At 37.7% G+C, this 14977-nt stretch overlaps 1 protein-coding gene across 1 annotated transcript in view; it reads right to left on the reverse strand.

The window, feature by feature from the left end:
- The window catches only part of LOC115417791 (DENN domain-containing protein 1B-like), a 249488-nt gene that overhangs the window by 184611 nt on the left and 49900 nt on the right, over positions 1-14977 (reverse strand). Inside the window, 1 exon segment of the mRNA XM_030131907.1 lies at positions 12438-12481. Within this exon segment, the coding sequence (XP_029987767.1) occupies positions 12438-12481 (44 nt within the window).

A 14977-nucleotide genomic window follows, 5' to 3' on the forward strand; every position in this document is an offset into this window, starting at 1 on the left:
TATTATCTCCATGAAGTGAGTAATAACTAGTATTAGAGTATGTTTAAATATGAGAAAACATCAGATTAGCAGCATTAAAAGTGTTTTTATTTCAGAGTTTTCACAGTATATCAGTAAATACATGTTTTTTGGCTTCAAAAATTAAACATTCCATTTGAGTGGATATTTTTGCAACTCCATGAAAAATAGGTTCATAAAAAGCTGTCAAGCACATTGTTTGTTTGTTTTTCTCATGCCTAAAGAGGAATAAAAACAGGGGGGGAAAAAATCATGATTAAGGTTCTCATATTTCATGCATGAAAGGGTTAACACCCCTGGTCTACAACAACAAAATTAAACAAAACAAAAAAAAAACTTGGCTAAATCGTTACTATACATGCAAAAAATTTTAGGATTGGTGCATGATACACCATCATATCACCCGCCTCCACCCGAGGGTTTCCGGGGGCCACACATCACTGTCTTTAAGTTTGTGTATCTGACCCCACCTTGACTCCATCACTACCTCTCTCACACACTTTCTCTTCCTCTTTCAGGATCAACACACAGATCTCTTGGGGTTGAAGCCACCAATCATGTCCAGCAGCTCATCTCCTTTACCTCAATCCCTCAGACCACGGGTAATGTACACACCCCATCGACCTCTCTACCAAAGAGCCCCCCCCACCCACCCCCTCCCAGGACCGGTCCGGCGCTGCAGCCACCAATCACAGCATGTCAGGCCACCGGTCCTGATGGAGCATGGTGTCAACGCAACACTCAGAGTTGCTGAGGTTGAAGCCTCAGGAGACCCTCAGCTCCTCTCCTTGTCTGTCTCTCTTTGTCTGTCCCTCTCTTTCTGCCTGTCTGGATGATGACACAGAGAGCTTTCGCGCAGAGATGGATGTCGAGGTCTACGTGAACAGGAAGTAAGTTTAGTCCGGAGCCATGGCATCCCGAAAAAAGTTGACAGCGGTTATAACTCAAGAGGTGCAGAGACCAAAGACACGAGCGGATACGTGACAATCCAAAGTCATTATTCAAGAATTCAATATAGGGGGTCCACAAAGTCTCTTTACAGTTTAAAAAAATTACTACAAAAGCAACTGATGAGATATGTTAAATGGGTCATATTTTGCTAAACGCACTTTTATTCGTCTTTGGTTCATTTATTTGTGTATTTGGATCCCAACAGTTCATAGAGTTTGAATTTGAACCCTCCAGGTGCTGCAAAGATATCTTTATATTCATTCCGGCAAAAATCCAGTGGATTTCTACAACTTTTTTCAATTCCTGCTGAATTTGTTACGTTTTATAACTAGTTACATCACATTTGCACATATAAGGTCAAGACTTCCGACAAACATTTCGCCGAGTACGACATCATTGTTTGTCAGCAGCAGCGGTTGTAGTAAAAACTGAAAATATGTCCAAACTTTGAGACGATTAACTAAAATGTTCAGTTGTTGGTTGAACGGGACAGAGCAGCACAGCCAACAACCTGGAGGGGGCGGGGCCTGAAGTGGCTCATGTGCATTTAAAGGGCCAGCGCTCAAAATGACCTTTCTGGTGTCATTACTCAGAAATAGGGTTGAAGATGGACCTGTGGAGTTGAATGAATGAAGAATTCAGACGCAAGCAGAGCATTTACAGTTTATGTAGACCACAGGGAGATGTTTGAAAATGAAGAATTCCATTTAAAAAAGCAAAATATCATAACCTCCAACATTTAAATCTTGATTTCTGGACCCTTTACATCATTTAACATTGGAAAAAATTTGATATTCTACAATTATTTTTTTTTTTATTTATTTAACCTTTATTTAACCAAGAAATGTCCCATTGAGATTAAGAACCTCTTTTACAAGGGTGTCCTGGCCAAGATAGGCAGCAGCAACGCAACACATAGTTACAAGAATACATACAACATACACAAACACTCGACAAAAACAGATGATAAAAATTGCATTATAAGAGGATGTGCCAGTAAGTTTTTCAGTACCTGGCAACCTGTTCTGAACCATATAAAAGAAGTAGATCCCTCATTTATTCCAGAGAAGTTTTATTAATGTGAGTCTATGACTAATATCTGAGTTCCTTATTCTTTATTTATTTATTATTGTTGTTAATTATCTTTTTTATGGTGCAACAGGGTGGGAATGTTCATGGGTTTTTGGTATTTTAAAAAAAATGATGACTGTATTGTGCTTTTCTGGATGACTCAGTGTGTAATAAAAACACTTTGAACAAAAAAAAAAAAAAAAAAAAAATCACTCCTTTAACCAGATCTGTTCTATGTCCTCAGTGGTTATCAAAGTTTCTAATCACATCGCATTTGTGTATTTCAGGTACCCTGTTGATGAAATAGGTTCTGTTAAATAAACCCATAAAAATGGCCACTCCTCAAGAAAAGGTACAATTTGTATCGTGGTTTACTGAAAAAAAATTCAGTCTGTTAAAGATATCGTGTATGGAACAAAGATACAGGACATTAACCAATTAATGGTGCTCATTTAGAGGTGGATTAAATGAGGCAAAAAAGCTGCAATATCTACTTTTCATTTTTAATAATTTCCACAGATTTATCTAGTCATTTGCTTTTGTAAGAAATTTATTAAATTGTAAAGAGACTTTACGGACACCCAGTATTACCCTCAAATGTATCGTGATACATAAAGATATACCAAGGAAGTCACCAACAAATCGGTCGTGTGTAGGGAGAACATACCGACTACCTCTCCCAACACAACTCAGTGAATGCATTAAATATCACAAATTGATTACACATAGCAACGCACGAGTCGGTATCAAAGCAACAAAATTTCCTTTTAGAATCGAACTGCACCTACTGAAACCTTGGCATAAATGAAAAACAGCGTGTTATACTATCAAGCCGATGCAGTATGTAGCGGAAGATCAAAGGTTCCTTATTAAAATGTGTGGAATGGCCATAGAGAGTTAACATCAACTTCAGTTCTTGGCTGGGAGAAAACCTTACAGTGAAATGTATTTATAATTCAATATTTCCTTTATTTCTCTCTGGATATTATGCTGCAATAAGGCTGCCAGGAAAAAAACAAAAAGATAGTTTATGTAATTTATGTAGCTTGCAATTTCCTGCAACAGTGGTTTGTGAGAGGAAATGTTGAAGTTTTGGCAAACAATTCTTAAAAACCGGGAAACATAATGGTGACAGAAAATGACTTTACAGACAGTAAATATGTTATTAGTATTTGCCTTGAAGCTTTGATTAATCAATGTCATCAATATAGAGCTAGACGACGCACGGTATTAATTTTAATTTCACATAAGGTGTGAATTTTAGATGCATCTACACATGTCTACTGTAAGGTTTGTCCATCCTTTCGCATTTTACATACGATATGTGGCAAAATATTTTAAAATTTCACTTGGACTCAAGGATGAACTGGAAAGATCAACAGTCAAGGTCGCTGTGTTCTCATGTAATGTGTTTTTAGGCCATAACTGGACAATTTTTCCAGCAGTCATGAAGAAAATATAAAAAATGTGTGATAGGATAATATGATGACGCAATTACATGTTAAATATAAAAGGTCAAAGGTCAGCTTCACTTTGGTGAATGCAATAGCTCAGTGATACCCAGTTTTTTTCTCATTTGGACTCAAGGATAAAATTACATTAATAGCCAAAAGTCAGGGTCACTTGAGTTTCTCAAAATTAGAGCTGCACAATATATCGTTGAGCATCATCATCGTGATGTACGTGTGCGCAATAGTCACATCGCAGGTCCTGCAATGTTGGAGGAAAATGAACTCAATGTGTTCTCAGATAATTTCAAGGGTATGAGACAGACACTGCACGCAGCCACAATCGTTCTTAGTCAGTTTGGAGTGAGTCGCTGGTAACAATATTGAAAAATCAGCAACGAACAAGAGAAAATCACCGTAAACGAACCTTGGTGCCAAAAAGAAAAGCAACGTCAGTTACCTGGAAATATTTCGGCTACAAGAAGGATGATATTGAAACACGTGTTCTGTCAGGGTTTCTGCAGGTATCAGCAAATCTAATTTAATGCATTTTAATGCCCTTTTTAATGCCACTTGAAGGAAATTTAATGCCCACACTCAACTGCAGACTTAGTTTTATATATAGTTTTATGACGGTTTACCATCGGCAGGCTTTAACCAGGTTCTGAATAGTTCCTCCTTCAATCACTTATGCCATTTTTCCCACATTTGCTAATATTCCCTCTGCTCTTTCACCACAGCATGAGCACACTCACAGCAAGTTGCATTCCAAGCATCCAATGTTGTGACTTCATGTATTGACCATAAACAACAGCCAACAAGAAAAGCACTCAGAGAGCGCAGACCTCCGCCAAGACAGATCTGCCCCCACCAATCACCACCAAAATTGAATCATTTCATCCTTGTGCCAGTATCAACATTTCCTGAAAATTTCATGAAAATCCGTCCATAACTTTTTGAGTTATCTTGCTAACAAGCTAACAAACATGCAAACACACAAAGCAAAGCAATCACAATACTTCCTGGCAGAGGTAATTAAAGGGTTCTGCCTGTCAATAATCACCCTCTACGTCAGAGCAAAATCATTAAATGTTTATACAATCAAAATAAATCATGAACAATGCTTTTTTTTCCCAGTAACTGTATTTAATTTTTTAATGCCTCTGGACATAGAATTTAATGCTTTTTAATGCCATTGAAGGCCTTAATTTTCACAAAATCTATTTAATGACTGTTAATGCTTTTTAATGACCCGCAGAAACCCTGTCTGTGTCGACAGTGCCTTAATGCACCTGTTACCACAATGAGAGGAAACAACTAATTTGTTCGACCATTTATGTTGGTACCACACAGCTGTTATATACTCTGGAGTATTTTTTTTCATATCGCAATACATATCGCAGGGTTACAAAAAAATCGCAATGTCAGTTTTTTCCAATATCATGCAGCCCTACTCAAAATTCCTCAAAAAGTCATCTTATGACTTGAGGTTTGAATTCACTCTTCTTGCTGTTCCTGCACATTCATTTCAACAGGCTGAAAATTCTATAATACTGTTTATTGACCATTATTTGAGTGATTTTTATTCATTTGCTGATTACATTTTGGACTAATAAAGTAACTGTTGGTTATAAAATATCAAGAAATGGTTAAAAATTGCTTCCTAGAGCCTGACATGACATCCACAAAAGTCTGTGACAGTAAACTGATGAGCTTTTTATCCGGAACAAACCAGATGAGAAAAGAAACCAGAACATATTCACATTAAAAAAATACGAACACTGAGAATTTTTATCTGTGTTCTGAAAAAATAACGCTAATCGATTATCACTTATCAAAACAGCCGCTGATTCAAGTAGTAATCAGTCAGTCTTTACAGCCCCGTAGTACTAAGATGAAACTGCTATTAACTCAGTGAAGTTATAACTTTAAAACGCAACCATTAATGATATAATAGATATTATGTTCTGTAAAGGAAGATGTGGTAATGTGTTAAAATTCCTCAATTTTTACGATGTTACACTTTGCACAATAAATCTTGCTTATATTCTAAATCTACCTCATGTGTTAATTTATCAAACACAATATGATGAAAAAATGAAAAAATCAAATGCCTTATGTATTCCAGGCAGTAGAAAAAGCTACAAACCGATGTAAAGGTCCAGTCATGGAGGAAAAAAATACAAATATATACCGTCAGAATCTTTAAAATACTGTGACACACATTACTAATCGTACCATCCATTGCTTGTGTCTGTTCAAAGAATAAAACTAATGGTCTGATGGCAGCTGCACAAAAAACAGACTCCTCAGTTTTAATTAAATAACCACAGAAACACACCGGTTCATATGAAAAAGCAGGATAAACAAGTACATTATAAGTTAAAGGTTATTGTCAGAGCACATCAACCTTAAAGGAAAAGTCTGTAACTGTGGGAATTATACTTATTTTATTTCTTGCCAGAGTTCGATGAGAGGGTCGATGGCATTCTCTGAGCTAGGCAGACCCTGCAGCTATGGTGTTACATCTCCTCCATTTAGTATGAACAAAAAAAAAAAAAAAAAAAAGTATAATGATGATGTTCAAGACTGTTTCTTAACCAGATGCAGTGAAATATCTGAAGTCTTGTCAACGTTACCATAACCATAACCATTTAGGAAACTCACCAGCACATGATCTATAAAAATAAAAAGACAACTCAACTAGAAGGTGTTGTTGGGAGGATGTGGGACCTTTGGACAGAGTCAGTCAGCGGTAACCGGCTGCAGTTGTTAGTTTCATATTTACTGTTCAGCAGCAGTGTAGCCCCCATCTAACTGTGCATGAAAGCCTGTAGAAATGTTGATGAATTCCTTTAAAAATGTAAAAAAAAACTGTTGAGCTGAGAGCAGAGCAATTTGCAGAGGTGTGTATCCAGCTTAACATTTTAACACTGTGCGGTTGCTCGCAGTCTTTATAAGTTGTGAAATGGGAATCTGCTGGTGGAATTTGCTGAGTGTTTATCATATCATCGTCTGTTCTCTACAGAGAAGTTGGCCTTCTCTATACCACACTGTGGTTCGCTTGAATTAAGTAGCAGAAGTATTTGGTGTGTGTGTGTGTGTGTGTGTGAGTGTGTTTTGTCTGCTGTGTTTTTTTTGTCCCACAACTTTGGGATGAGATCTGAGAGGAAACGGACAGATTTCCATCTGTCTGCTTCATTTGCAAAAAAAAAAAAAAAAAAAAGAGGAAAAAAAAAATCCTTCTTGCAATTCTAATATATGCTTGAGCCACCTCTCTCTCCTCCATGTCTCCCTCTGTATCCAAGTGGCATATGTGGATGACCAGGGCATGGAGAGTCTCAGGGGCTGAGGCAGAAATAGAGAGAACAGGAGGGGAAAAAAAGAGAGGAGAGAGAAAGAAATAAAGGGAAAGAGGGAGCAAGCACCTCTCACTTCATATTTCCCCAGCACCACCCCGGCGTGCCAGCCAGCCTGCAGTCTGTTCTCCTTTGAGCTTTCTATTCTACCACAGAACAGAAAAAAAATCAATTCATATTTCCATAATCCACACTCCTTTCTGTCTACATGTCTTCGCCTCTCCCCCCCTCCTTCCATCTCTCTCTCCTTCTTTCTGTCTCCCTCTCTCTCTCTCTCTCTCTCCCCTTCTCCCCTGGGGTAGACTAACCCCTCCACCCCGATCCTACGGCCTACAAATGTCATTACGCTGAGCAACAATAACGGCCTAAACAAAAGGAGGCCTTGCTCTGAGCTCTGAGCCCCTCTGCGGAGACTGTTGGCTGCTGCTGCCATATGCTGGCCAGCCCGGGCCACAGAAAGAGACAGAGACTGTGGCTACAGAGGACTCCAGCCTCCAGCCCCACAAAGGAGGAAAAGGAGCCCTAATCCTGGTAATGAGGCCCGTCAATACAGCCTTTATGTATATGGGGGAAAAGGCCAATCCCTCTGTACACAGCACACTAACTAGCCATCTTAAGGGCCATCCTATCCACACAAACGATGTGGTCGACAACAGAATGAAAGAAAAGCCAGGCCGTGGGGGGGCTTAAAACAGGACCACGTTGGAGAAGTGGATGAGGCAGGCCCATGTCAACACATGTTTATTTTTTATTTCATCTTCCTTGGTTTCTGCTCCTCTTTTTAATCCATTTCCTTCAAAAGTATTTCCTGTGCCTACCTCTGTAAGTCTGTAATTTCTCACTCACACTCTTGTTCTGTGCTCTGGTTCTTGTGGGGCAGGCAGACATCGCCTGGAGCATCTTTCTACTAGCCCGTTTATTCCTCAAAGTGGATCAGAGAGGCAGGAGGGCTGTTTAAACTCAGTGGCTTGGCTGCTGCGCACAGAGATATTTAGCCTACGCACATATTGTTGTCTTGCTCTCTTCTCTTTTTTTTTTTTTCTTCTCTTCTTTTTCATAGTGATGGGATGCTGCACTCATCTGTCCAGTGATTTTCTCCAGGACATGTTTTGCGCTGTGGCCACTTTTGGCATAGACACAATATGCTATGTGTCTTGCTTCGCTTCCATCAAATCCGCCTGTAACTGTCGGAGCGAAAATCGCACACACAGGAGTCAAGAAGTCACGAGAAAACAACAGGAAAGTGACTCAATCGGATAAATGCACATATTACTCCAGGACGTGTGATCGTTTTGATCAAGTTGGATTCAGACTGCTACTCTGAAGATGCACCGAGACAGAAATAACAAAGAGCCCCTGCTGTGAGGGTGCAGTCATTGTTAGGGTAAACAGCAGGCCTTTAAAATAAAAGGGGTATTAAATCACGGATTTGCATTTGTGACAATATTCTGGTGTTAACTGGGTGAATTGCTCAGATCTGAACACAGCAAGCTAAAACCCAATCTGACAGATCAAACAGGTAGTTCAGGTTAAGTTATGTGGAAAACAGTGTATAAACAGTGAACTTAATCACCCCCAACATCTGTTGAAATGAACTTATCCGTTAACTCGTTGTTGCTAATGCGTTGAGCGATTTTGACCAAGATTTAACTGGAGTTGTCCGAGCTGAAGGGTTGAGATGAATTTAAGTTTTCGTCATCTCAACAGGGACATGAAAGAAACAGGATTAGCATCAGAAGCATCACTATTAAACCTCTGACTAAACAATGTGTTTCCTACTGTGATTAGTTTTCCTGCAAAAATTGTGTCACTTACTGTGTAATTTGGCTTTTTTATTTTTATTGGTCGATCAAAAAACTCCTTTAACTCAGAAGTGAAACAAATATTTATAATCTCTTCCTATGTGAAAGTCACAAATGTTTCGGCCAAAGAGTAAAATAAAAGGTAGGTTGATGGGATTGGAAAAATGAAAGTGATGATGTATGAAAGGAACTGAAAATTTGGCTTTGTCTTTATCATAGCGAAAGTGTATTTAATACAGGAAATAGCAAAATAAAAACCCATTTGAATCCGTGTATCATTCATTCTTTTCATATTCAATTGAGAATCCACAATCGAAAAACGAAAAATGACTCGTTAATTCATTATTCATGTACAAATCAAAAATCATGAAACAAAAATATTGCCTAAAAGAGGACCCTCCCTCAATCTCCTTGGTGATAAAAGCTGTCAATCATGTCCATTTAATGAAAATGATGACCTACAATCTCTGCCTACAACAACACAAGGGTATAAAGAATTGCAAAAAATGGGACTTTTTCATTCAATCTGTGGACAGTAAACAGTAAGTAAATGTCTGAATGTACCTGTGACCATTTCTATGTTTGTTTTGTGCCTTATACTAAAGAATAAAAAAAAAAATTAAGTACAAAAAATAATAAATAAATCAAAAAAGTTATTTTTCATTCTTTCGTTTGTACACACAAATTAAAAATTGGAAATAAGCTAATGGACCAAATGTGGGGTTTCATGTTGACATTTTGATGAAGTTACTGACATCTTCGTGTGTTATGCAAAGTGTCTTCTACTTAGGTTGTCTGTATTGTTTTAGACAAAACAACAACACCTGGAAGATCCTGACCATTTTTTCAGTTGTCATGTCGTCCTCCTTGAGAGTAATGCATTCGCTGTCTCTGAATAACATGAAATTCTCCATTATCGCAGAATTAATTAGACAGAAAACTAGCAAACCCACAACTGTCCAACTCAACACACGAAGAAGTCAGTAACTTCCGGGTCACACCAAATCAGATATAAAAATGTCAGCATGAAACCCCACATTTGGTCCATTTGCTTCTTTCCAATTTTTGATTTGTGCGTACAACAGTAAGAATGAAAAACAACTCTTATTCTGGGCAAACCACATCATTCTTTGGAGGATAGTGTATATCCATTGTGGTTACCTGAATGCAATGGCTGTGGAATTTAAGATATTAACTCTTTCATGCATAAATTATGAGAACCTTCGTCAAGATTTTTTGTCTAGAGTGTTTTTATTCCTCCTTAGGCATGAAAAAAAACAATGTGACCAATTTTGGGTTTTTGTTTTTCATGTAGTTACAAAAATGTCCACTCAGCTACACCATGAATTTAATTTTTGAAGCAAAGAAAGATATATTTAAAACCCAATAGGGTCAAAACACAGTTATGTCCCGTCAGAGAGCAAACTTTAATTGATTGCCATTCCAATATTTATTTCAATATAAAGTAGCTCCTTGTTTTGGATAATCCCTTATGGTCCAACTAAAGCAAAAATGAATTTAAAAGTAAAAATGTGGGTCATTTAGCAACACTAATCTGTCAGATTGTCTCTAAAATGTCCCATCAGAGAGATTTCACATCCAGTGTTTAGACCTAATAGCAGAAAGTGATATGAAAAGAATGAAATTAAAACATTGTTAACTGCTGCTAATGTGATGTTGTCTCACATTTTAACACATTCTAATGCTAGTTATTACTCACTTCATGGAGGTAATATGCAAAAAAAAACCTTTTTGTTTAAAAAAAAAAAAAAAAAAAAAAAAGTTAATTACAGTCTAACAATTAACCATTGATTTACACTGAAACATGTTACTGCAGATCAGGGTTTATCAAGAACAGCAAAGTTACAGTAATAGTATGAATTGCAGTGTATGGGATGATGCGTGAGCGTCCACTGTATTGATACAGAACTAAAACAACAAAACCCATGAATATACAAGAGAACAGCTGGAGAATAACTGTCCACTGTAGTGACCACTATGCATGAAAGGGTTAAAGGAGAATGATTGCTACGAGGACGAATGAACTTTGTTCCACGATCCGAGGCTTTTCATTTTCGGGACTCGATTGCCTTATGAGCTAGTGAAGCACATCTTCTGAACTCAAAACAAAAACTGGAATTTTTTTTACCAATGTCAATCTGCTGGTGAATTTACCTGTTCATTTAAAATAAAGATAATTTTTTTTTTTTTTTAAACTAATTTTTGGATTTGTACATGAATAATGAAAAAACGACAAATTTTTTTGTTTTTCAATTGTGGATTCTCAATTGAATATGAAAAGAACGAATGATTTATTTGGAATAAGCTGAAATCCAAGTCCATATTGAATCTGTGTTCCTTCAGCCATGCAGACTTTTATATATGTGTATATTAGGGATGTAACGATTACCGGTATAGCGATAAACCGCGGTAAAATTTCCGACGGTTAGTATTACCGTGTAAATTCTAATTATCATGATAACCGTGTTCGATTACTGCACTTTGAAAATCACGGTGATACTGCTCATTTCCTGGAGAAGCAGATCACCGGAACATGTTTTAAAATCCTCATTCTTTCAGCATATTTACATTTGTTCATTAAACAGTTCAGGAAAATATGATTGTGTTTCACTCTCTGTTTGTGTGTACAATAGTGTATATGCGTGACATTGTGAATGATCTGAGCTGGAAAATGGTCAAACCAGCTCCACTATGACCTGTCCAACTACTTTTTTTCCCACTCAAAAAAACACTCAGGAATCAACAGGAGAATTGATAAGGAATTGGACTGGTAAACAGAATCGACCATGGCACTGATATTGATCAAATCCTATTAATTCCCACCACTAGCGCAGATATCTCTTCTGGCCATAAGGTGCCATCTTTAATGCACATTTGTATGTTTGATGTTGACATGTTAATATTTGAATGTTTCTGCCAACAGAAAGTACATTGTGCATGTTATTTCATTTGGTTTCAACTTGGTTACATTATTTCAATGTGTGTATAAGTACTTTTTGAACATTTTGAGAACATTTCAACAATATCACGATAATAATTATAACCATGATAATTTTGGTCACAGTAACCCTGATATGAAATTTTCATATCGTTACATCCCTCAGGTATATAATGTTAGGATACTTTTCTGACTGGTTTGGGAGGAACATGGACCAAGAAGTACTGTAAAATCAGCGACAGATTTGAGTCCAATAATGCCTTAAATGTGAAACAAAAGGAGGCAGACACCGGAGAACAATGAGAGAGAGAGAGAGAGAGAGAGAAAAGCAAAAGATGCAAACAGAGATGGAGGAAAGAAATGGGAAAACAGAGGTGTGCATTCCTGTCACGGTTGCATGATAATTACTGATTCGTCAGTTATTGAAGACCTGCTCACTGCTTTTCATTACCAGCAACAGACGTACAATGAGACGGAGAGAGACAGAGTGGAGGAGGAGGAGGAGGAGGAGGAGGAGGAGGAGGAGGAGGAGGAGGAGGAGAAGGAGACAGGGGGAGGAAGAAGGAGAGAAGATATGATGAGGATGAGGAGGAGAGTGGTGCTGGTGGTGGTGGTGGTGGTGGTGGTACTGGTGGTGATAGGTGTTGGGGGAGGTTACCACAGGATGGCAGGGTGAGAGAGGGCATTAGAGAAGGGAAGGAAGATGGGAAAGGAGGAGGAAGAGGAGGAAGAGGCTGTGTGTAAAAGTGAGAGAGTGAGAGAGATTTGGAGGGAAGGTAGAGAGAGGAAGAGAGTGAGAGGAGAATGAAAAAGCAGAGTGTGTTCCAACCTGGTCTGTGTGGTCCTGGGGGAAGCTCCACAGCACGGTTGGATCTAGAGGTAATTGACAGACAGCATTAATCAGCGGGTGAGAAACACACCGTCTTCGCTAGCTGCCTCAGAACACATACATATTAATGAGAGGGGTGGGGGCAAGGGTGGCTGCTGTGAGTCTGTGCGCACACACACACACACACACACACACATATACAGAGACACACACACACACACACAACAGCGCATAGTGAAAGACAAGAGAGAGAGAGTGTCTCGGCTGTATCTGCTGTAAATATGCAAATCTATATTCTCAGTGTAGATATGATAGCTTATATTATACACCAAATCGGCCACGTTTAAGGAAGTGATATCAGCGCACACTCACGCTTTATTTGCTTAATTTTTCCTCGCATTTACACGAATCTGAATTTGTGCTGCAGAGATACAAAGCCCCGCTAAAGGGTTTATTAGTTATCGAGCGTAAATAAGATGTTTTCTTGGTTCGGCTGCAACAAATGCTGTAATAAATGGAAACCTCTGGAGGCTCGTGGCTGCTGATCAGATGAAATAATAAATACTGTGTTTTGATGAGCAGTGATGGGCATTTGGCATTGGTTTTAGGATTAGAATATGACCAGTATGACCAAAATACATGTCATTTTTAACCACTGTCATGGACGATTACATTTTTCGCACAGCATGCCTTTATTTCAGCTACTACAGCAGGTTTTTTCTCCAAAGTTTTTATGTTGAATTTTTATATTGTAACAATCATAACTGCATTTTTTTTTAGTTATGTACCCCCACTCTGATGCACCTCAGACTCCAACAAAAATATATAAACACACACATCCAAAATGAATACGTAAAATAAAATTCACTAAAATAAAACAAAAATAACAATGAAATTATGCAGATAGATAGATAGATAGATAGATAGATAGATAGATAGATAGATAGATAGATAGATAGATAGATAGATAGATAGATAGATAGATAGATAGATAGATAGATAGATAGATAGATAGATAGATAGATAGATAGATAGATAGATAGATAGATAGATAGATATGCTTAGTTACAATGAGAAGTTGTTTGTGTCCATCTTTTTAATATATGATAAAACAGGTTGCCACATTGCGTAGAACTTAGCTGCATTGCTTCTTGTGGCATATCTCATTTTCTCTAATGTCAGATAGTTCATAAGGTCTTTAATCCAGAGGTTGAATGTCAGTGGATTCTGTCTTTTAAAGTTAGTACAGCGGGTTTGTTTAGACTTTTTATAAATTTTATACAGCATAATAGTCAGTCACACAACCACAACGAACCTTGGAAAACTATACTGATCTCCATATCACACAAATAACACGATTACGGTCTTCATTTGGTCATTTTCAATAGTACGGATGCAATTATTAAAACTTAATGTTGATCAGGAAAAGTTGCATCTACGAAAATAACGTTACAGAGGAACGTTAGCACTAGTGTACGAGTAATGTAGAAGAAATATCTCAATTACTGTTTAAAGGAGTGATATTTTGCTTTTTTGAATGGAATTATGCATTTTCAAATATTTCCCTGTGGTCTCCACAAACTGTAAAAGCTCTGCTTGCATCTGAATTCTTCATTAATTCAACTCCACAGGTCCATCTTCAACCCTTTTTCTGAGTAATGACACCAGAAAGGTGGTTTGAAGCGCTGGCCCTTTAAATGCACATGAGCCACTTCAGGCCCCGCCCCCTGCAGGTTGTTGACCGTGCTTTCTGTCCCGTTCAGCCACGTTACTTTGGACATATTTTCAGTTTTTACTATAACCGCTGCTGCTGACAAACAATTATGTCGTACTCAGAAAAATGTTTGTAGGAAGTCTGATCCTTATATGTGCAAAATGCATGACGTAGCTAGTTATAAAATGTAACAAATTAAGAAGGAATTAAAACAGGTTGTAGAAATCCACTCGATTTTTGCCGGAATGAATCTAAAGATCTTTGCAGCACCTGGAGGGTTCAAATTCAAACTGTATGAACTATTAGGGTCCAAATACACAAATAAATGAACCACAGACTAAGAAAAGTGGGTTTAGATACATATCATTCCTTTAAGGCTCATTTTTTATATTATTTGAAAACAAAAATCTAAATTATCTGAAAGTATAGGCTATTATGATCTGACTGGTGCTGCTTATAATCTACAGTCCTGTGTAAAAGTCCTATTCCTACATTCTGCTTGTGGTTTTAGTAAATCCATTAATGCATTTGTCTCTGTATTTAGATCCAATGTGTTATGTGTTAATTATAAACAGCAGAAAAAAGAAAAGTTTAATGGAAAAAACAGCTTCTATAAACCAAAGTGGTCATATTTAGTGTGCTCCCTTTATTGCATTAATTTTCTGATGTTTTATACCAAGTTTTATTCAACTCATGTCAGATGTTTCTAATTGTTTGTGCTGCTTCTTATCATGGGGTCAGAGGTCAAGCTAAATAGTGACTTTAACCTTCACAACCTATTTTGATCTGGGTTTTTTTTGAGTGTCTTAAGGTTTCACACACATTT

The sequence above is a fragment of the Sphaeramia orbicularis genome, chromosome 4, assembly GCF_902148855.1.
Source record: "Sphaeramia orbicularis chromosome 4, fSphaOr1.1, whole genome shotgun sequence".
Classification (NCBI taxonomy): domain Eukaryota; kingdom Metazoa; phylum Chordata; class Actinopteri; order Kurtiformes; family Apogonidae; genus Sphaeramia; species Sphaeramia orbicularis.